Source organism: Triticum urartu, chromosome 7A (genome assembly GCF_056163025.1).
Source record: "Triticum urartu cultivar PI428250 chromosome 7A, HENAU_Tu73, whole genome shotgun sequence".
Taxonomy (NCBI): Eukaryota; Viridiplantae; Streptophyta; class Magnoliopsida; order Poales; family Poaceae; genus Triticum; species Triticum urartu.
The window spans coordinates 432669547-432691478 of record NC_141879.1 but is presented as its reverse complement, the minus strand read 5'-3'; the positions used below and the strand labels follow the sequence as shown (position 1 = coordinate 432691478).

The following is a 21932-nucleotide window of genomic DNA, read 5'->3' as shown; positions in this document are numbered from 1 at the left end:
CAGGGTTAATGAACATATCTTTCTGGTACTAATTTCATCGTCAGTAAACTCCTTGTATCCAAAGAACTTCAGAAACAATGCATTTAACCTTTTGCTCCATTTTTTTGTTCTTCTGTCAGGCCAGAAACAACTTCCGACTTTAAACTTTCTTGGTCATCAAGGTCTGATTTATGTATTAAGATAAAAATAATAATTTGCAGTCCTAGTTTTTCAACTAGTTGGTCAACAAGCCCACTGTTTCAATCGTTGCATCTTATTTGCAGCAATGCCGACTATGTTCAACTATTTGGCAAACCTGCCATGCATGACAGATTCCTTCAGATTAAAGCTTTCAAGATCAGGTTATTTTAAACCGCATCTTTTTTCTGTGTCATAAATTTTTCACATATAACATTCTTTTTTACACATAGCCATACATTTTAAAAATATTGCAGGTTAATCAAAAAGTACAATGACGCCACGCACCACTACTTGTATACCATACACACCACATTAGACATTCGTAAGAGAAACACCCACAAGGTAATTCTTCGTGTTTTTTGTAAAATGTACCTAAATGATACATACATTCTTTCTCACATACATTACCTCTCATAGGCAAGAATGGAACCTGACTCCACAGCATCAACTGTTTTCCCAAAGGGGCCGTCAATTACCCCGTCGGAGGTGCCCTTGCATTCGTCAACAAAGGACAAGATATTTGCCATCCTGCGAGACCCAGCTTACCGGTAAGTACTGTATGGCTGGTACATAAAGTTCTTTGATTATTACGAAAGCTAAATGCAATATCCTGAACTAAGTTCCTTTGACCATTAAACATGTATATCCACAAATCTCACAAATAACATATAGGTCCCCGTGCCATGCACGACCAACAGTTAAAACATAAAGTTCCATGATCCATCCAAAGGATAACTCCATTTTTTTCTCACATTTGCCCTAACACAGCGATATTCAGCATGGCGTTAGCTTGAAGTTAATCCATAGTGCACTGGACATCAGCCAGGACGAGATAATGTAAGACATCACATCATTAAATTCATTTATCCTATTTCCTTATTCAACTTATAGTTGACACATTTTCCGATTACAACTTGGCATAATTAACCAGGCAAGTCATTACGGAGCAAATCTACATTGGAATGATATACACAACTGTTGATGACAACCACTTCAAGTCCTCCATCTGAATTGGTCGATTATCCCTGTGTTAATTATTAGAGCTAAATAATGTACTTGAGTGTCAGACATTTATGGTTAAGCAAATCTGTGGATTTTCAGTTAGACCTATCATGATTGTAATATTTATTTCATCACTTTAGCAATTCTCTCAGTTATTTTATTATGTGGTTTCCCTTTCCCAATTCTCTTGGTTATTTTATTATATGTGGTGTCCCACATCAACACTTTATTATCTGGTGTGCCATATCAACACCTTTTTCCTGGCGCACCTGCTGGATAGGTGCCAGTGTGCCACCCTTACACCCCATACCACCCTTCTTCCCCAAACTAACATCTGTCGTTCTCTATCCACGATGGACATTGACCTGATAGATTTTTCATCTCGCTTAGATAACAATATTTTGAGTGAGATTTTCATCAGGCTAGGATGCACTAGATCCCTTGTTCGTAGTTCTATAGTGAGTCCTAGATGGTTTGAGATCTGTACGTCCCAGCAGTTCATCATGGAGTATGCTCGCCGCAATGCTCCAGCCGTCCTCGGATTCATTGCTGCATTCGAGCGCCTCTTCGAGCTGCACGTACGTATTGTGGATGTCGTTGCTTCCCCTCCTGATCCAGGACAAGCTGCTCTGCTTGCTAGGGTCGACGTGGCAACCTTTGCCATGGAGAACATCCTTGCATCTGAAGCAGGTGAGTTGCTCGTCTTGGTCAGAGGTCTCGACGGGGGGTTCTTCTCTGTCTGTCCAAATCCTCCATTTTCTCGGTCATTCTTAGCCCCTAGAATGCCTAGAGTCCCCCTATTCCAACATCAGCACACCCCTAATTTATATGGTCAATTTGGTGTCATTCTCATTGACAGCAGGCCTAATTTTTCGTTCTTCGTTAAGCAAGCAGCAGGCCCTTTCGTCTGTTCTTATTCTGGTTTGAGTTTCAGTTCAGTTGCTGACCTATATGTCCATGTTTGCATCCTAAAAAACAACGAATGGTCACGCTTTTTTTCCCCACCGCTTCGAACTCCTCCTGGTAATGATGGACCATTGTTCCATTGGGATCCATACTGTCTCCTAGTTGGTTCCAATCTATACATGATGTATGTGGTAGGATTTGTGGTTTGCTTCAACATAGATACTTTTGTCTTCTCCACTGTCCAGTTCCCTGTAAGTGTCACTTCCTGCTTTGATTACCACATCTCTAGGAGCAGTTCAGGTATCATATCATTTGTTCACAGTGACAATCTATCACTTCGCACATGGAGATTATCATCACGAGAGCATGAAGAAACAGCATGGTTTCCTATGTCAGAGATAAACCTTGCATCATCCTTTGGAAGCCGCTGTCAGCATCCCATGTGGCATCAATTATTCCTTGGAGTTGATTTAGACGATGGCATTCATTCTATGCAAATCAGGTCATCTAGCATAGATTCGTCCTTTGTCTTCCTGAAATTCAGCTTTCATCATGCAATTTTCATTTTGGAGAACTCAAGCGGCAACGTACATGAGGTGCAGTTCCTTGATGAAGATGGCGCTCTAAGGTCTATTGTTTCTCTTACAGAGCATTGGCCACCAGTGGTTAATATGCCTAATCATGATGCACCATAGAGATAAACATGGCAATGGGCGTGACACCTGTGTATCTTCCTATTCAAATTTATCTTTCAGTATTGTCCAATGTAATATCTTATTATGTTCCTGGTTTGTAATCTCCGAATACTATTCGACTTAGTAATCCCAATGTATTTTTAGTCTTTGCTTTCCTATACATAATCCATTTAGCGAGAAGAATCATTTTCAAGCTCATTTTGTTGCACCACGTATTTAAATGTATTGAGCATTTGTTCCGAACTTTGAATAGGAAAAAACTGACTATTATGTTGATCCACTTATGATATTTATTTCTGTTGAAATATTTTCGGTGTGAAGATATAACGATATAGAACAGAAAGACTTGTGGAGTATGCCAGTCCAATGTTTTTTTCGAGCTTGACATAATATATCAATTGCTGAAGTCCCGAACTACTTATTGAATTTATTTCTGATTCCGCTAAACATTTAAACACTAAATTTTAAGGGCCTAGCAATGCGGTACAGTTATCCCACATAAACCGCTCAAGCCAATTCAGCGATATATAAATTAAGTGTGCCATGCGTTTTATCAAAGCACTAGGATTCTTTGTGAATGATTGTGAAGTTCATTAGTTTCGACCTCTCAGGGGCGGAACACGCATGAATAAGTTTTTCTATCCTAAGCGATGAAGTGTGGTACACTTTTTAACAAAGTACTAAGATAGTTATGGATGATCTTAAAGTCCTTTCCATTCGTCCTATGAAGTGCGCAACGTGCATGAATAACTTTTTGTATTCTAAGCGTTTAGAATATTTCCTAAGACATTTTGAAACCTATACCTCAAGTGTGCCACACTCCATTAGTTTCATATCATTCCTCACACTCCAGGGCAATTTTCCTAGAGTTATTGAATCGATTTTAATGATGTTAGGGTGATTCCCAATCGAGGTCTGAATTTTGGGCCTTTCATTAATAAAAATGCAATAGGTCCTTCGCGCAGTGTACCTTATGTCCACACACCGCTTTATATGGTTTTAGAAAATTAATGATGTTTTTTTAAGGGCATCCGCACCCAATAGCCATGAAGGGCTCGTTTCGTATACATTAATCGCGCCTCGCAGTTTAGCAAAGTACTGACATTGTTATTGAGCCCTATAAAGTACTTTCAGGTCGACTTCTCAAGTGAGAAACCTGCATTAACAACTTTTCCAGCAGAAAAGGTTGAAATAAAGTCGACAAGCCCTTCGTGTCGAATTAATTAATTGCACCACATGCCTTTTAACAAAGTGCACAATTTGCTATGGATGATCTATCAAGTGTTGGGAAACGTTGCATGTAAAACAAAAAAAAATCCTACTCACAGGCAAGATCTATCCATGGAGAGTTGGTGAGCATTTTCACACCCTTGAAGACCGCTAAGTAAAAGCGTTTATCAACGCGGTTCATGTAGTCATACATTATCACGATCCTTCCCTATAAAATTCTGAACACACGACACCTCTGTGTGCTACAAACGTTCATCTCAATGACGTCCTGACGTCCTCTCCTTCTTCACTGGGAAATTAGTAGATTCGTCCCGCAGCAATACAGAAACTAGACGGGTGATATACTAGATGGCACGGGATTCCTTGGTTAATATTGATGTGTCTTATGTGCTATTCCTGCCCCTATATTTATAAGTTCAGCCCTGGTGGTGCCGGGGCTTGGAGTAAAAGCCTCATCAAAGTGGCTTTTACACGAAAGGAAAGATTCATTCTCTTACTGCGGGACCAGACGCCATGGTTCCCGTTGTCTGGACCCAGACGCCACCGACCGAGGGGATTGACCACTTGACCCAAATAAAGTGTTCTCGTGCCCAAACACTTAGGGAGACATCTTAAACACCTTTGATATCAAACACTATTATCAGCTATATTAATCTTTACCTCCTGAATATTCCGTAGTTCCTCATAATGACCGTGATGTCATCCAGAACTCCGAACAAAATTTGTTCACCAACATAGATAACTCATATAAGACTATATCTTGAACAAATGTTAATCGTGCGGCCCCATACGGGTTTGAATGCTACGTAGACATTACCGATACGCCTATCAGTTCAATAACAAGTAGCCGAACATGGATGACAACATACGTAATTTCCATTGCTATCTTAATTGCTCGAGATTCGATCGTCGGTATCTTCATACCTAGTTCAAACTCGTCACCGGCAAGTCTCTTTACTCGTTCTATAATACATCATCTTGTAATTAAACCGTTAGTCACTTTGCTTGCAAGCTCCTTCTTCTGGTGTATTACGGAGATGGCACAGTGATACCTCTTCTTCACACGGAGTGACAAAATCCAGACTCGACAAATGCAAACCCAGCAGACACATTCGGAGATACATGTAGAGCATCTCAATAGTCACCAAGTTAGGTTGTGACGTTTGTTAGCACACAAGGTATTCCTCCGGTATCCAGGAGTTGCATGATCTCATGGTCAAAGAAACATGTATATGACATTAAGAATGAAGTAGCAATAAACTAAACGATCTAACGCTATGCTAACGGGTGAGTCTTCATCATCAGATCATCCTCCTTATCATATGAATGACCTGACCTCGTTATCAAATGACAACTCATGTCTATTGTTAGTAAAACATCAACCATCTTTTATCAACTAGCTAGTCAGTTAGAAGCTCACTATGTACACGGGATTTGGTTATGTATCCAAACATGTGTTCAAGATTTCGGTCAATACGATTCTAGCATGAATAAAAAACCTTTCATCATGATTAAGGAAATATAATAATAACAATTTTATTACCGCCTCTAGGGAATATTTCCAGCTATCTCCCACTTTCAAATCTAATTAATATAATAATAAGGAATATAATAAGGAAATATTAATTCCCGTAGTTCCCATCAACATATGACCAATACCCAAAAGAGTTTACTAGAGTAAAAAATCTAATTCACATCGCCCACCTAAATATTTCTAAGGTGTGATCATGTTTTGCTTGTGAAATATGGTTTTATTCAACGGGTCTGAGACATCTAGTCCCATTTGTACTTTGCAAGAATCTATGTTTACAATGCTCTGGATAAGGCTACTTTAGCTAATTGCCCCTACATTTATTACGTTTCCATACTGAGACCCAAAGCGATATTTATTGGTGACAAAGCTGTCATCGACTTAACCCTTTAAGACGAACTATTTATCACCTGCATAGCAGAGAAACATCTCGTTTTTTCTTTTAGCATAATTTGTTGAGAGATCTCCAGTTATCCACCCCTGGAGCACTCTTGTATCCCCTTGCTAGACACGTGGCAAGGCACACTCTGGTCTGGTACACAGCATGTCATGTTTTATACTCCCTCTGTCCGGTAATACTTGTCAGAGAAATGCATAAAAATGAATGTATCTAGAACTAAAATACATCTAGATACATCCATTCCTCCTACCAGTGTTTCCGGACGGAGGGAGTAGAACATATGGATGTGGCAGAGGGAATCACTTTCACTATCTCTCTATTTTTATGTTGTGGTTGGTCTTTGAGTCTTACTCAATTTCACACCTTAGAACTCAGGCAAGAACTACCGAGGTCTCAAGCAGCGTTCATTTTGAGCTCGTTCAAAATCATGTCAATATATGTGCTCTGTGAAAGAATTATCAGGCGTCTTGATATATCCCAATACATAAGTAGATCTACCGAGGTCTTTCATTCAAAAAGGTCCGTTAGAACAACTCTTTATGCTTTGCAGAAAATTATAATTCAGTCCTGATAAACAAGTATGTCATCCACATATACTTCAGGAATTGTTGTAGTGATACCACCCAATTTTAACATAGGTACAAACTTCACCATAAGTATGTAATAGAACAATATGCTTTATGTATAGAACAATATGCTTTGATCACCTCATCAAAGCGTATATTATATCTCAGTGATTCTTCCACAAGACCAACAATGGATCGCTGAACTTGCAAAATTACGGTGAATCATATACTTTACACGTGTTCACTTGTACCCTTCGACGATGGCATACTACTTATGCGCTTACATATGTGTGAGCGTAGCTACAGATTGATCGAGTATGAGTCCAAGATGAAGAGAACAACTCCACAATCCAAGAGGTATGCTTGGAAGCGAAGAATGAACTGTCAAGAAGAAGGCGAGGTTCAAGAAGCACCGATGGTAGTCCGCAAGAAGCCACGGTACAAGCCCATGCACATGGCCGAATTCGTCAGTGCACTTGATACCGCGACCACACATGCTTAGGTTACCCGGTTCACAAGGGCTGCCTCTATGGAGCTGTTTGGATTTTCCCATGTAATCCCAATTCTCCACTCCTTAACCGTTAGTCCCGTGGATGTATAAATACTCCTCCCCATTCAGCAATAGCCAATAATAGATCTAAACATTTGAGCTTAGATCATGTATCTCCCTTTGTGGGATTCATCTTGAGAAAGAGAAGACTCCATTGGAGTACAAGACCTCCACTTGTGGAGAAGCATTGCCCAATTGAATCATCAAGACCTCATCTCCTATGGGATTTGGGAAGAACTCTACCTTGTATCTTTCCATTTGATTGTTCACGTATCTTGTGGATCTTGTGTGTTTGTTAGTCTAGTGGATGTTTGATTGAACTTGTTATTGAGTGTTTCTCTTGTGTTTTCATCTCTTGTTCTTGATGGAAAAATGCCCTAGAGGGAATAATAAAGTTGATATTATTGTAATTCCTTAATCATCATAAGGGATTAATATTAATTCCAGGATTGTATTGACCAGAAATTTGAATATATGTGTGAACACATAAACAAATACTGTGTCCCTAGCGAGCCTCTACAAGGTTATCTTGTTTCAAACATAAATGATGATGTTTTTTGTTAAGTCCTTTCTGAAACATAAATATTCAAGTGTCGTCCTAACCGAAGTTGAGAAGTTCTTAGTGGCTTACACATTAAGTGCGCCTCCCTCTTCGTAGAAAGTACTACATAATGGTATGAATGGCGGTAAAGTTCTTTCCGGTTTTCATCACAAGTGCGCAACGTTCATTGAGAACGTTTCAATCCGAACTGACAAAGAGGTGAATAAGCACTTCGTGTCATATTATTAAGTGCACCACATGCCTTGGTGGAGTACTAATGAAGTGCAGAGCATGCATGAATAACCTCTCCTACCCTAAGTGGAAATTTCATTTGCTAAAGCCTTTATAAAGTGCGGAATATGAATAAGCACTGTGCGTCATATAATTAAGTGCACCACATGCATTAGCGAAGTATTCAAGAAGTCGCGTACGTTCGTGAAAAGGTCTATATGTTTGACATATAAAGTGCGGAAGGTAGATGTATAAAGTATCTCACTCAGGCGACGGAGTTCACATGACCTCGAAGTACTCAAGAAGCTTTGTACGCTCACGAAAATTTCTATATGTTTGACATATAAAGTGCGGAAGGTAGATGGATAAAGTGTCTCTATCAGGCGATGGAGTTCACATGACCTCAAATGCGCCACACGCATTTGTAAAAGTTCCATGGAATATTGTGGAAAACGGTGTTTTCATTTCTGGTCGATCTCTAAGTGCGGAAGAATTCAAAGATAACTTTCTATTAATTAAGCCCTACGTGTGCTCCAAGTTAAGTGCGCCATTCTTTCTGGTAAAGTATTGAGATTCATATAAATGACGTTTCAGACATAAATGGCGACGCTCTTTGGTTAGTCCTTCCTGGTCGACATATAAGTGCGAAATTATGCATGAATAAGATTTTCATTAAGCCCCACATGTCGTCTAACTTAAGTGCGACATTCCTTCTATTAAAATACTAAGATTCATATGGACATTGTTAAATTCCTTTCTGTTTGGCAACTCGGGTGTGGAACGTGCGTGAATGATGTTTCAAACATAAATGATGAGGTTCTTTGCTAAGACCTTTTTGAAACCTAAAGATTCTAGTGTCGTCCTAACCATAGTTGAGAAATTTTTAGTGACTTATACATTAAGTGTGCCTCCCTCTTCGTGAAAAGTACTAAGAAAGGTAGGACGGGCGGTAAAGTTCTTTCCGGTTGGCATCTCAAGTGCAGAACATTCATTGACAACGTTTCAATCCAAAATGACAAAAAATTGATTCAGCACTTCATGTCATGTAATTAAGTGCACCGCATGCCTTAGCGGAGTACTTAAGAAAATGTGTATGCTCGAAAAAGTTCTCCATCTATGACATATGAAGTGCGCAGCATGCATGAATAACTTCTCCTACCCTAAGTGGAAAATTCATTCGCTAAGCCCTTTATAAAGTGTTGAATGTGAATAAGCAGTGCGTGTCATATAATTAAGTGCACCACATGCATCAGCGAAGTACTCAATAAGTTGTGTACGCTCGAGATAGTTCTATATGTTTGACATATAAAGTGCGGGAGGCAGATGGATAAAGTGTATCTCTCAGGCGATTGTATCTCTCAGGCGATTGATTTCACACGCATGAGTGTAAGTTCCTTGTAATATTATGCAATACGGTATTTTCATTTATGGTGGAACTCTAATTGTGGAAGAATGCACAGATAACTTTTCCACTAAGCATTACGTGTGTTCCACATTAAGTGCGCCATTCCTTCTAGTAAAGTTCAGAGATTCATATAGATGTTGTTAAAGTTCTTTCTGTTCAGCAAATCAATTGCGAAACATGCATGAATGACGTTTCAAACATAGATGATGAGGTCCTTTGATACCTCCTTTCTGGTCGACCTCTAAGTGTGACATATGCACGAATAAGTTTTACATTAAGCCCTACTTGTCATCTAACTTATGTGCGCCATTCCTTCCAGTAAAGTCATAAGATTTGTATGGACGTTGCTAAAGTTCTTTCTCTTCGGCAACTCGGGTGCGAACGTGCGTGAATTATGTTTCAAACATAAATGATGATGTTCTTTGCTAAGTCTTTTTTTGAAACCAAAAAGTTCAAGTGTTGTCCTAACCAAAATTGAGAAGTTATTAGCGGTCTATACATTAAGTGTGCCTCCCTCTTCGTGGAAAAAACTAAAACATGGTATGAATGGTGGTAAAGTTCTTTCCGGTTGGCATCAAAAGTGCACAACGTTTATTGACAATGTTTCAATCCGAACTAACAAAGAGGTGAATAAGCACTTCGTGTCATATAATTAAGTGCACCACAAGCCTTGGCGGAGTAGTCAAGAACTTGTGTACGCTCGAAAAAGTTCTCTGTGCATAACATATGAAGTGCAGAGCGTGCATGAATAACTTCTCCTACCCTAAGTGGAAAATTCATTTGCTAAGCCCTTTATAAAGTGTGGAGTGTGAATAAGCGATGTGTGTCATATAATTAAGTGCACCACATGCATTAGCGAAGTACTCAAGAAGTCGCATACATTCATGAAAATTTCTATATGTTTGACATATAAAGTGCGGAAGGTAGATGTATAAAGTGTCTCTTTCAGGCAATGGAGTTCACATGACCTCGAAGTACTCAAGAAGTTTCGTACGGTCGCGAAAATTTCTATATTTTTGACATATAAAGTGCGGAAGGTAGATGTATAAAGTGTCTCTCTCAGGCGATGGAGTTCACATGACCTCAAATGCGCCACACGCAGTTGTAAAAGTTCCTTGGAATATTATGCAGTACGGTGTTTTCATTTCTGGTCGACCTCTAAGTGCGGAAGAATGCACATATAACTTTTCAGTTAACTATGCCCAACGTGTGCTCCAAATTAAGTGCGCCATTCTTTCTGGTAAAGTACTGAGATTCATATGAATGATGTTTCAATCATAAATGGTGAGGTTCTTTGGATAGTCCTTCCTGGTCGACGTATAAGTGCGAAATTATGTATGAATAGGTTTTACAGTAAGCCCTACATATCATCTAATTTAAGTGCGACATTCCTTCTATTAAAGTACTAAGATTCATATGGACATTGTTAAATTCCTTTATGTTTGGCAACTCGGGTGTGGAACGTGCGTGAATGATGTTTCAAACATAAATGATGATGTTCTTTGCTAAGTCCTTTTTGAAACCTAAAGATTGTATTGTCGTCCTAACCGTAGTTGAGAAGTTCTTAGTGACTTAAACATTAAGTGCGCCTCCCCTCTTTGAAAGTTACTAAAACCATCATAGGAAGGGCAGTAAAGTTCTTTCTGATTGGCATCTCAAGTGCAGAACGTTCATTGACAATGTTTCAATCCTAAACGACAAAAAATTGATTCAACACCTTATGTCATATAATTAAGTGCACCACATGCCTTAGCGTAGTACTCAAGAAAATGTGTACGCTCGAAAAACTTCTCTATGTATGACATATGAAGTGGACAACGTGCATGAATAACTTCTCCTACCATAAGTGGAAAATTCATTCACTAAGCCCTTTATAAAGTATGGAACATGAGTAAGCAGTGCGTGTCATACAAATAAGTGCACCACATGCATCAGCGAAGTACTCAATAAGTTGTGTACGCTCGAGAAAGTTCTTTATGTTTGACATATAAAGTGCGGAAGGCAGATGGATAAAGTGTATCTCTCAGGCCATGGATTTCACATGACCTCAAATGCGCCATACGCATTAGTGAAGGTTCCTTGTAATATTATGAATTACGGTATTTTCATTTCGGGTGCGAACGTGCATGAATTATGTTTCAAACATAAATTATGAGGTTCTTTGCTAAGTCTTTTTTTGAAACCTAAAAGTTCAAGTGTCGTCCTAACCAAAGTTGATAAGTTATTAGCGGTCTATACATTAAGTGTGCCTCCCTCTTCGTGGAAAGTACTAAAACATGGTATGAATGGTGGTAAAGTTCTTTTCGGTTGGCATCAAAAGTGCACAACGTTTATTGACAACGTTTCAATCCGAACTAACAAAGAGGTGAATAAGCACTTTGTGTCATATAATTAAGTGCACCACATGCCTTGGCGGAGTAGTCAAGAACTTGTGTACGCTCGAAAAAGTTCTCTGTGTATAACATATGAAGTGCAGAGCATGCATCAATAACTTCTCCTACCCTAAGTGGAAAATTCATTTGCTAAGCCCTTTATAAATTGTGAAAAGTGAATAAGCGATGTGTGTCATATAATTAAGTGCACCACATGCATTAGTGAAGTACTCAAGAAGTCACGTACGTTCGTGAATTTTTTTATATGTTTGGCATATAAAGTGTGGAATGTAGATGTATAAAGTGTCTCTTTCAGGCGATGGAGTTCACATGACCTCGAAGTACTCAAGAAGTTTCGTACGCTCGCGAAAATTTCTATATTTTTGACATATAAAGTGCGGAAGGTAGATGTATACAGTGTCTCTCTCAGGCGATGGAGTTCACATGACCTCAAATGCGCCACACGCATTTGTAAAAGTTCCTTGGAATATTATGGTGCACCACATGCATTAGCAAAGTATGCAAGAAGTTATGTACGCTCGGGATAGTTCTATAGGTTTGACATATAAAGTGTGAAAGCTAGATGGATAAAGTTTCTCTATCAGGCGATGGATTTTGCATGACGTCAAATGCGCAACACGCAATTGTAAAAGTTCCTTGGAATATTATGGAATACGATATTTTCAGTTCTGGTCGACCTCTAAGTGTGGAAGAATGCACAGACAACTTATTAAGCCCTACGTGTGCTTCAAATTAAGTGCGCCATTCTTTATAGTAAAGTACTGAGATTCGTATGGATGTTGTTAAAGTTATTTCTGTTTTGCAACTCGAGTGCAACATAAATGATGAGGTTATTTGGTAAGTCCTCCCTGGTCGACCTCTAAGTGCGAAGTCATGCACTAGTAAGTTTACATTAAGCACTACGTGTCGTCTAACTTAAGTGCGTCATTCCTCCTAGTAAAGTACTAAGATTCATATGGACGTTGTTAAAGTTTTGTATGTTCGGCAACTCGGGCGCGGAACGTCCGTGAATGATGTTTCAAACATAAATGTTGAGGTTCTTTTCTAAGTGCTTTTTGAAACCTTAAAATTCTATTGTCGTCCCAACCGACGTTGAGAAGTTCTTAGTGAATTATACATTAGGTGCGCCTCCCTCTTCGTGAACAGTACTACAAAAAATGGTATGAAGGGCAGTAAAGTTCTTTCGGGTTGGCATCTCAAGTGCACAACGTTCATTGACAATGTTTCAATCCGAAATGACAAAAAGGTGAATAAGCACTTCGTATCATTTAATTAAGTGCACCACATGCATTAGCGTAGTACTCAAGATCCTGTGTACGCACGAAAAAGTTCTCTATGTATGACATATGAAGTGCGTAGCGGCCATGAATAACTTCTCCTACCCTAAGTGAAAATTTTCATTTGCTAAGCCGTATATAAAATGCGAAACGTGAATAAGCACTGCGTGTCATATAATTAAGTGCATCAAATGCATTAGCGAAGTACTCGAGAAAATTCTATATATTTGACATATAAAGCGCAGAAGGTAGATGGATAAAGTGCCTCTATCAGGAGATTGATTTCGCATGACCTTAAATGCGCCACATGCATTTGTAAAAGTTCCTTTGAATATTATGGAACATGATATTTTCACTTCAGGTCGACCTCTAAGTGCGGAAGAATTCACGGATAACGAGTCCATTAAGCTCTATGTGTGCTCCAAATTAAGTGCGCCAACATAGTAGTAGTATAGCTTGTTGGAGTAAAACATGTACTTTTGATTTTATTTACCAAAAATCCTGGTTCATCACATGGTTTTGTTATCATAACTCTGTTTCATCAAGTTTTATTCTGAAAGTGATATGAGATTTTAGCCAAGCTGTTTTTAAATTTTTGAGCAGGCATGTAATTCAGGCAATAGCTGAGCTCCCAGCCTCCTTAGACTGGCATGGGCACATCAATAAGGGCATGGAGCCCATCAAAGAGGAGGTCGGAGCGGCGTTGGACCAGGATCAACTCATCTAAATCAAGCGGCCGGCTACGGCTGGGAGTCCCCAACGCTCCACCTGGAAGGCGTCGGCTGGGAGCTGCGACAGCTCCACATGCAATGGTTGGCCGGGGACCAGACCTCGACAGGAACGTGTTGCCCTTTGAGCCGGTGCAGAGCGACAAGTTCGTAGCATCGTTATAGTTTTTTGCACAAAGATAGACCTTGTAGTACTACAGATCAGGTGAAACACATCGATGTGGCACTGGTACTGAACTGAAGCAATGATTTGTTCAACAAAATATGATCCAAATAGAAAATGAGTGCGCATATTAGTTTCTATAACAAGGAATCATCGCCGGTTTTGTGCCATTCATGTGTTTTTCCCTATATATAGGATTGCTCTTTCATTTTGGTTTGTCAAGATATGAAATAGTTGTGGTGGTTAATATCTCTGTAGGTGTTCTTTGACCTCGAGAATGGCAACCAGGAGCTCAAGAGCGACGTCAAGGACCTCTACATCAACCTCGGGCAAGTAAAGACATGTTTGAAGTGGAAATGTATCCATTACCATTAGTTGTTGTTGTCAACGATTTTTTTGGAGAAGAACTAATAGTATGATAGTGAAGTAATCTAATTCAATTTCCTTTTTCGTTGCAACCACTTAATTTCAATCGGGTCAAAATAAAAAATCAAAGACAATTTTTTCAGCCATAAGTAGAACACCGGAGCTAATTGATACACCATTTTGAAAATTGATACACTGTTGCAGGGAGAGCAGCACACGCAGCAGTGGTCAAGGGCTTAGTGCCTGTTGACCTCATCCGTGGCCGCTGTTGGTCGGTGAAGGAGGCATGCATGAGGTGGTGCAAGGGCATGCTGGTGACGGAGTCGCGCATCATGAGGCCGGGTGAGTAACGCTCGGGAACTGTCGGGCGCTCAGACTGACGCAGGATTGGGTTGGCGCGGTGACTCAAGGAGGAGGATGTAGTTATGGGGGAGGGAGTGACGACGGAGGGGCTTTGATGGCCCAACGAGACCCTACATCATAATCAAGGAGGACCCTACATCTAAAGAAAACAGAGTAGTCTATATCATTAGTCTATTACTGGATTTCTAGAAGAAGGAAAAAGGGAGAAATGGTTGTTTCTGCTGCTCTACATTTGCTTTAAAATTGGTGTACATATATCAAGAAGAACTTGGTTGCAAAAGTGATCAAACATAACATTCAACACAAACACATTGGTTTTGTAATTAAATGCCTAAGGTCTTATAATTTTGGATTAAATTGTTTGATTATACAATCAGTTCACATTATTTGGTGTAGCATGCTGTTTAACATTTTAGAGTTCCATCCTTTTTAGTAACGAAATAATGATGAACTCATATTAGTGGATCCATAAAAGTGTATGCTATTAGTTTGACGAGGTTATATAGCAAGGCAATTCTTATTTGACGAGAATAATGAAAAACCAAGAAGCAAAAGAAGATAAATTTGGAAAGAAGAGATAATTTTTCGCTCGAGGGTGGGGCTATAAGGAATCCGTGGCACGAGTAAACAAAAGCATCTTGGTCGCCATATAGAAAAACATCTTGGTTGCCTCCTCTCTATCTCGCCCATCTTGTTGCCAGGCATGGAAGAGAGGAGGGAGAGCCGAGGAGCATGGTGGCCTCTGGCTGTTGCCCGGGAAAAGGTAAAGGTCGTGGCACGACTTCCCGTCGCAATGCCGCTGCTCCTTGCGTGCTTGTTTCCCTCCTTACACCCCCACGTCCAACTCGATCTTCGGCTGCCGCAACGTCGTAGATGACCAAGTCTAGCGCCCGCGCCCACCGCCATCTTGTGAATGGCCAACTGATAGCCGATGATGGGGAAGGTTTCGATAGTATGATAGTATGATGTGTGTTAGCTGATTGTCAAGAAAAAGATGTGAGTTAGTTGAGACGGCTTTATTCTTGGTTATTTTAGCTCCGTGAGTAGCATCTTAAATTTTTCCAAAATCCCGTGGCAACGCACGGGCGTTTTACTAGTATTATTAGTTGCTCAAATGAATATGTCTAGCACTAAAATACATCTAATATATCTGTTTGAGCAACACATAATATGAATGGGAGGGATTAGGTGTAAATTGGAAGTGGCGGCCCCGGCAAGGCCTCGCTACTCGCTAAGACTATGTCCGAAACGGGGATGACATGGCTTGCAGCCGTGTAGCCAGTAGAGAAAGAGAAGAAACTTGATCGACGCGAGTGGATGGCCTTTTAGCTCCGGCTCCCACTCGGATTAGATAGCTACCTCGGTGGAGGTGGAATGGAAATATTATGCGGTACACAATATGTCAAGGCTGAGATTTGACCCTTCGGCAATGGAGAGATACACTCTGGGCCCACTCAATATTACGGTATCCAACATCGTGTGGCAGGTATAGTGACTAAGGTGTTAGTCGCGAGGATACCGGGATAGAGAGATACACTAAGGAGTTTTAGAATCAAAATTAGGATGTCGTATCCCTTGTTTGTAGGAGGGTTTCTGACGAAAGGAACAATGCTCTACTAGCCCCTTATTTTGCCAAGGATGTTCGTATGGCTCTATTTGATATTGGTGCTTCAAAGGTTTTGGAACTTGATGGGCTTTATGTAATTTGCAATCTGAATTGCGACCTATTCTCTTTCAATACTATGATTTTTTTCCATAAAAAAATACTAAGAAATTCCATTCCCATTAGAATATTCATTGACATGTAAAAAAGAGGAAAGCTCTAATATGATAGAAAATAATAATCTATTTTAACCCATTTGCGAGAAAGCGTGAACTAAGAGACTTGAAATTTTGACTTGAACAATAAGAATTTACGATTTGTATAGTCGGATTGAAATTAGCAAGTAAATTGGTTGTCTTATTTTTAATATAAAGTATTGCAATATCTATGAATTACAAAATTCATTTAAGTGAAAAAAAGTGCATTACAGGCGTATGATCATTACCCATCAAGAAGGTTATTCTATTCCACTTCTATACATATAAAAAAACTAAAAGAGAATACATAATAATACAGTGAAACATTTATAGAACACTTATACCAAGCACACGCAAGGGAAAACATAGACGGGCAAGTGAAATCCAATCCACAAAATAATTTAATCCATCGAAGATCAGTGTATCGATTGCTCCTAAAGATGGGAATGCGAAAGAAGATGTCGATGGATTCTATAGCGCGAGCATGCGGTGCACCCCCTAGGGTCTGCTAGACTGCTCCCGGCTAGTTGGCGGGCGGCTTGGTGAGGTCATCGGATTTCTTGGTGTGTGTGGCGAGGTTGTAATTCCAGAGGAGTCATTATTACAAGGCATAAAGAGGGAGGTCATAAGCGCCTATACCTTAAAATAGTTTTTTGATGGATTCAGAAGACATATCTTGTAGAAAGTGTGTGCATGACCATGAGTCATTGTGTTATATCTCATCTACACCTAGTGTGAACATTGTTTAATAGATTGTAGCAGCAGTAGTAGCAATTCATGTTGTTTTCGATCATAGAACAGAACGGAAGAACTTGTATTTTGCACAATCATTTAGTTTCAGCTCTGTTTGTTCCATGATCTTAATCAGATTTCCAAACATAATAATGAAACATCTGTCACATAACACGTTGTCACACTGACAAGCAGTCTGTTTAAAAAGATATGGAATTCAAGGATCATCGTTATATTTCCAATACACATCAAGACATTGAGTTTATGTCCGAAGTGCTTTGATTTGTTAAGCTACTCATCTAAACCACGATTCAAATGTTCTGTTGCATTGTTTCCTGATGTGTCCAAGTACGCCACACTTCCCGCACTTTGGTTCTTTCCTCTGCTTCTTGTTTGATCCGTCATTTGTTGGGCACTTCCCAGAGTTGTGTCCCTTTCCCCTGCAAGTTTTACAAAACTTGGTTCTTGGATTGCTCACTTCATAGCCTGGCCTAGATCTTGCGTTGGTAGGTCGCCCACGATCTCTCTTGCGAGATTCTATCCTCATTAATGATTTGAGATTAATATCACCTGCATCAACCCCGTTGATATCAATGTTTTCTTTACCTAGTATATCCTCTAGTCCTTTGCTATCTTTCTCAGTTGCTTTTTCTTTGAGATCATCCTTTGCAGCTGACAGCCTTACCATTGCAAGGTCGAAGGCCTCAGGGTTGCTGTCACCCATCCTTACAATATCAAGAGCTGTTGTGTAAACTGTTGTATGCCTGAAGGTAGTTGATTCCAGGATAGGGCTGTGTCCCTTATATATTTTCAAGTGCTCAGGTAAATCTTCACATGCATTTTTAGTCCACCTCCTCATGATGTGCTCTTATGGTATCTTCGTGAATTTCAAGTGTGCCATTACCTGAAACATTAGTTAGCACGTTTTAAACAGATTCAGTAATGGTCTTCAAATTCTAACATAAACTTTTAAGGAAAACATTTTACCCGGATCGCATGGCAGCAGAGCAAACCCATATGATCATACATTCCACACTCACATTTGAAGATATTCTCAGGTTGATGCACTTTGACATTGTAAGATGTTTTTGACCAGCTCTCTCTCCGCTCTGCAAAAAGGTGTGTGACACAATATGTATCGTTTATGACCAGAGTGTTCTCGATGTAGTAGGATGCAGATTTGAAGCATGCTTCTTGGAACTATTTGAATAGTGCAGGTGTGTAAACCTTCGCAGCATGCCTCTCCATAGGCAAACCGGTCTTGAGCACTGTGCTCACCTATATTAAGAACAACGAAAATTATAGTCAGAATTGTTTGTCCCAACAGTTAGAAAAAGTAAGCTAAGTACTTAGTATTTAGTACAGTTAAGGCCATTAAACACACCAAGTGGCTTTTCTTCTCAGCAAAATTTTCTTCTGAATCATGGTCGAACTGAAGTTTCTGGTAGTTCCTAACAAACCTGTGCATTGAGGCACCAGCAGGTACAAAGTTCTTCAACATGTGGTTAGCGCTCTCTGACCGTTGGGTGCTTGTCATCCTCGTGCAGAATACACCTGCAAAATATGGCTTTGCCCATTTCTGTCGGAGCTCGTATATCTGTGTCAACATTGGGTGTTCCTAAAGACCATACTTTTGAATCAACTTTGCCCAAGCTGCTTCGAACTCTTCTACAGTGAGCATATATTCCAATATCTTGCGTAGTTCATCCCTGAAATCTTTTTTCTGTGTGTATACAGAGCCAAGGGATTCCTTTGCACGACGCAGCACATGCCATTTGCACCACCGGTGCTTCGTTCCAGGCAATACTTTAGCAATAGCCAACTCCATGGCACGGCATTGGTCTGATAGGAATTTTATGGTCAGTACGTGATAATGAAGGTACAAGATAAATTACATGTTTTGAAATGCATTAGGAGGCTCCAATTATTTACTGTTAGGATAGTTACCGATGCTTTACCTCCCATTAATGACACAAATTCCTTGAATACCCACTCGAATGATTTTTGCTTCTCGTTCCTCATCATAACGCCTCCTAATATTATGCTCTGGAAATGATGGTTGACCCCAACAAATAGTCCGAATGGCATATCGTACTGGTTTGTACGATATGTTGTGTCAAATGTGATTGCATCGCCAAACATTTTGTATTGGTATCTACTCCTTCCATTTGTCCACATAAGAGCCGGAATCTTGCTGTCGCCGTCGACAAGAACACTGTCAGCAAACATTGGGTCATTCTTCTTAAGTTCATAGAAGAGCTGAACTGTTTTCCTTATGTCATCATCTGCAGTTTCTTGGTTCATCCTCTTGCACATGTACGTGAGAGCTCTCTTGTTGAATGGTACACTCTCCATTGATGCAAAGAAGCTTGCGATGACACAAAAAACCTTGGTTATCCCAATGTTGTTGCTCCTCAAGTGCTTGACAATATCTTTTGTGTGTGTGTCAATGTTCCTGTGTGATGGCCAATGTAGTTTCTCGCCACACAATGAGGACAAATGGTGGTTGTGTTCAGATCTAAAATCATGTATATACCATCCATTGTCGGCTGTGCGGTGTAGCCTGATCAAGGCTTGGCAGTTGCTGGCTACTGACTTTGTGTTTTCTCTCTTTGGCCTTCCCTGAAATTATAACGGTAGCGCAACATTAGTATTTTTAGTGTCTAAGAAGCATGTCATCCAAAGAATCACTTGATGCTGTCTATACTCACCGCACAGCCGCAAACGATGTCCTGAACGGTTCTGCTCTTCTTTGCATTTTTCCTAGATTGACCATATCTGATGCCAAACCCAATCTCCCAAGAATAAAGATTATAAAATTCAAATGCCTCCGCAAATGAGTCGAACTCTCTTCCAATCTCAGGGGCGACAACTTGTCCAGACTTCCTTTGAACAAATTCACGCATTGCTTTTTCGAGAACACAGACCCTTCCCTGTTTAGGCTGCCGCTGATCTGGTATTTTCCCACGACGTATCCTGACAGAAATGAAAGTATGCTTCTCAGGGAAAGAATGAGTTATGTGGTGAATCTTATCTGCATTTTCATGAAAGAGTAAGTTTCAATATGATTTTTGCAGAGCTATTTGGAGTCCTAGATGACCATAAAAAGCTGTCACAACCCATAATTCCTCGCATGTAAAACTAACCATACTGCACATACAGCAGTTACCAGTTCATGGAGTTCTGAACTTTATGGCTGCTCAATGTTATATGATTAACGAGATATGCACACAAGCTACAAATGGTTCAGACCAAAAAGTTCAGTATGTAACCCAGATTAGAATCCAAAGTCCAAAAAATAGATTCAGTCCCAGCTTCCTCTACTGCAATGTAAATATTGCAGTGATTGGAGTTGCATATAGACACAGTTTCTTTCACTGAAAAAACCACCATGTTGACTGTAATTGCTGATAAGTTAGTGTAGTATGCAACTCCTTGTAATCGGTAACCACAAAGCATTCAACAGGATGCAAAGGAAAAGAACATGGAGACCTAAGCGGCAGATGTGGTTACCTTCTCTTCCATGGACATTGGTCAGGACGAGATTGGTCTGACTGAACCAGGTTTGGCTTGTTGGTTTGCTCTGACAGCGGCGACTCCAAGCATTCATCTCCTGACCAAGTGTATCCATCGAGCTCTGGCGTTGGCGAGCGGAGCTTGGCATCGTCGTTCTCACAATTCACCTCGCCGTCGGCCTCATAGATGGGGGAAGTTGGATCTGGTATGGTGGGAGAGGACTGAAATTGATCCTCGGTGTCGATGCCGCCCCCGCAATGGTTTCCGCCCTCCGTCCAGTCTGTCTCTCCCACATACTCTTGTTCTTCTTGCTGGGTCCAACAGAGATTTGGATCTTGGGAAGGGATGGAGGAGAAGCTGTCCGCCGAAGGGCATGTGAGATGAATCATTGAGGAACAAAGATTTGAATGGATTGCCAATGGGTTTGAGCATACCTTAGAAGTATTTGGGTGAATGATCCAGGCGCGAGGACCATCCGTGGCGGCGGCGTATCCATCGCCGGACGGGAGATCTTTTGCAGAATTCTCTCCGAAATCTTGAAGCTCTAGTCAGGAACTGGGAGCTGTTCAAATTTTGAATGGTTTGCTCCTCCCACAGGGTGGGGTCGTTTCCATAGCACAGGTATGGGCCGCCGCTCGTATCTGAATACGTATGGTAGGAATGGTCTCTGTATTCCTGGCGTATTGGTTTAGGAAAAGATGCGAGGTGGGGTCGGATAGAATTGCCACATGGGCTGCGGGTCCGGTTGGTGTGGATCCACACGCGCTCGCGAGCGGTTGGGATAGCCGCTGTGAATGGAACGCGAAAGTAAAAGGCTTTATTGCATTAGGAAACCCAGCCCACTTCTTGTTTACATCTTCTTCACGTACAGTAAACAGGGGGAATGGCCATGGCACACATCAAGCCACCATGGCCGCCCCGGGGGTTGCGTGTCTGCCATCCCGTGACTCCCCCAGTGGATAAGACCACCCCCGCCATCCTCTCGAAACCGTAGCTGCCTGCTCGTCCCATTCTTTCGCTCCCTCACGCCGCTCCCCTTGTTCCCACGCTGCCTCGAGCGCGTCCATGGCCGCGCTTCCACCGTTCCCATGGCCGGAGCTGTCCCCGACCCGCGAGGATATGCTCTAGAGCTCCACCGGCCTATTCTGCATCGCCTACAACCTCCGGTTTGAGCTGGAGCCCTCCACAACCTCGCCATCTGGTCGTCTTCCCCGCCACGGCCGCCGCCGTTCGTCGTTGGATTTGTCTCCTCCGGTCCACCTCCGGCCTTCTCGACTGCGCCATCGAGCTCGCAGTGAGCTCCTCTGCAGACCCCCTTTTTTCCTTCCGTTCGTCACCGTTTGCCGTTGTCCCCAAG

General features: G+C 41.0%; 2 protein-coding genes and 1 pseudogene across 2 annotated transcripts; 2 read left to right on the top strand and 1 right to left on the bottom strand.

Moving 5' to 3' along the window:
• The first annotated feature begins 300 nt into the window (after positions 1-300).
• LOC147959848 (replication protein A 32 kDa subunit B-like) lies at positions 301-1190 on the top strand. Its single transcript, XM_087535650.1, has 5 exons — positions 301-341; positions 435-522; positions 598-728; positions 949-1017; positions 1112-1190. Exons 1-5 carry the CDS (start codon positions 301-303, stop codon positions 1188-1190), a joined length of 408 nt encoding a protein of 135 aa, XP_087391776.1.
• A 195-nt stretch (positions 1191-1385) lies between these two features.
• On the top strand, positions 1386-2783 carry LOC147959847 (uncharacterized). The gene is made up of 2 exons (XM_087536218.1): positions 1386-2590; positions 2633-2783. Exons 1-2 carry the CDS (start codon positions 1386-1388, stop codon positions 2781-2783), a joined length of 1356 nt encoding a protein of 451 aa, XP_087392344.1.
• Positions 2784-17354: 14571 nt separating this feature from the next.
• LOC147959846 (protein FAR1-RELATED SEQUENCE 5-like) lies at positions 17355-21071 on the bottom strand (annotated as a pseudogene).
• Positions 21072-21932: the final 861 nt, after the last annotated feature.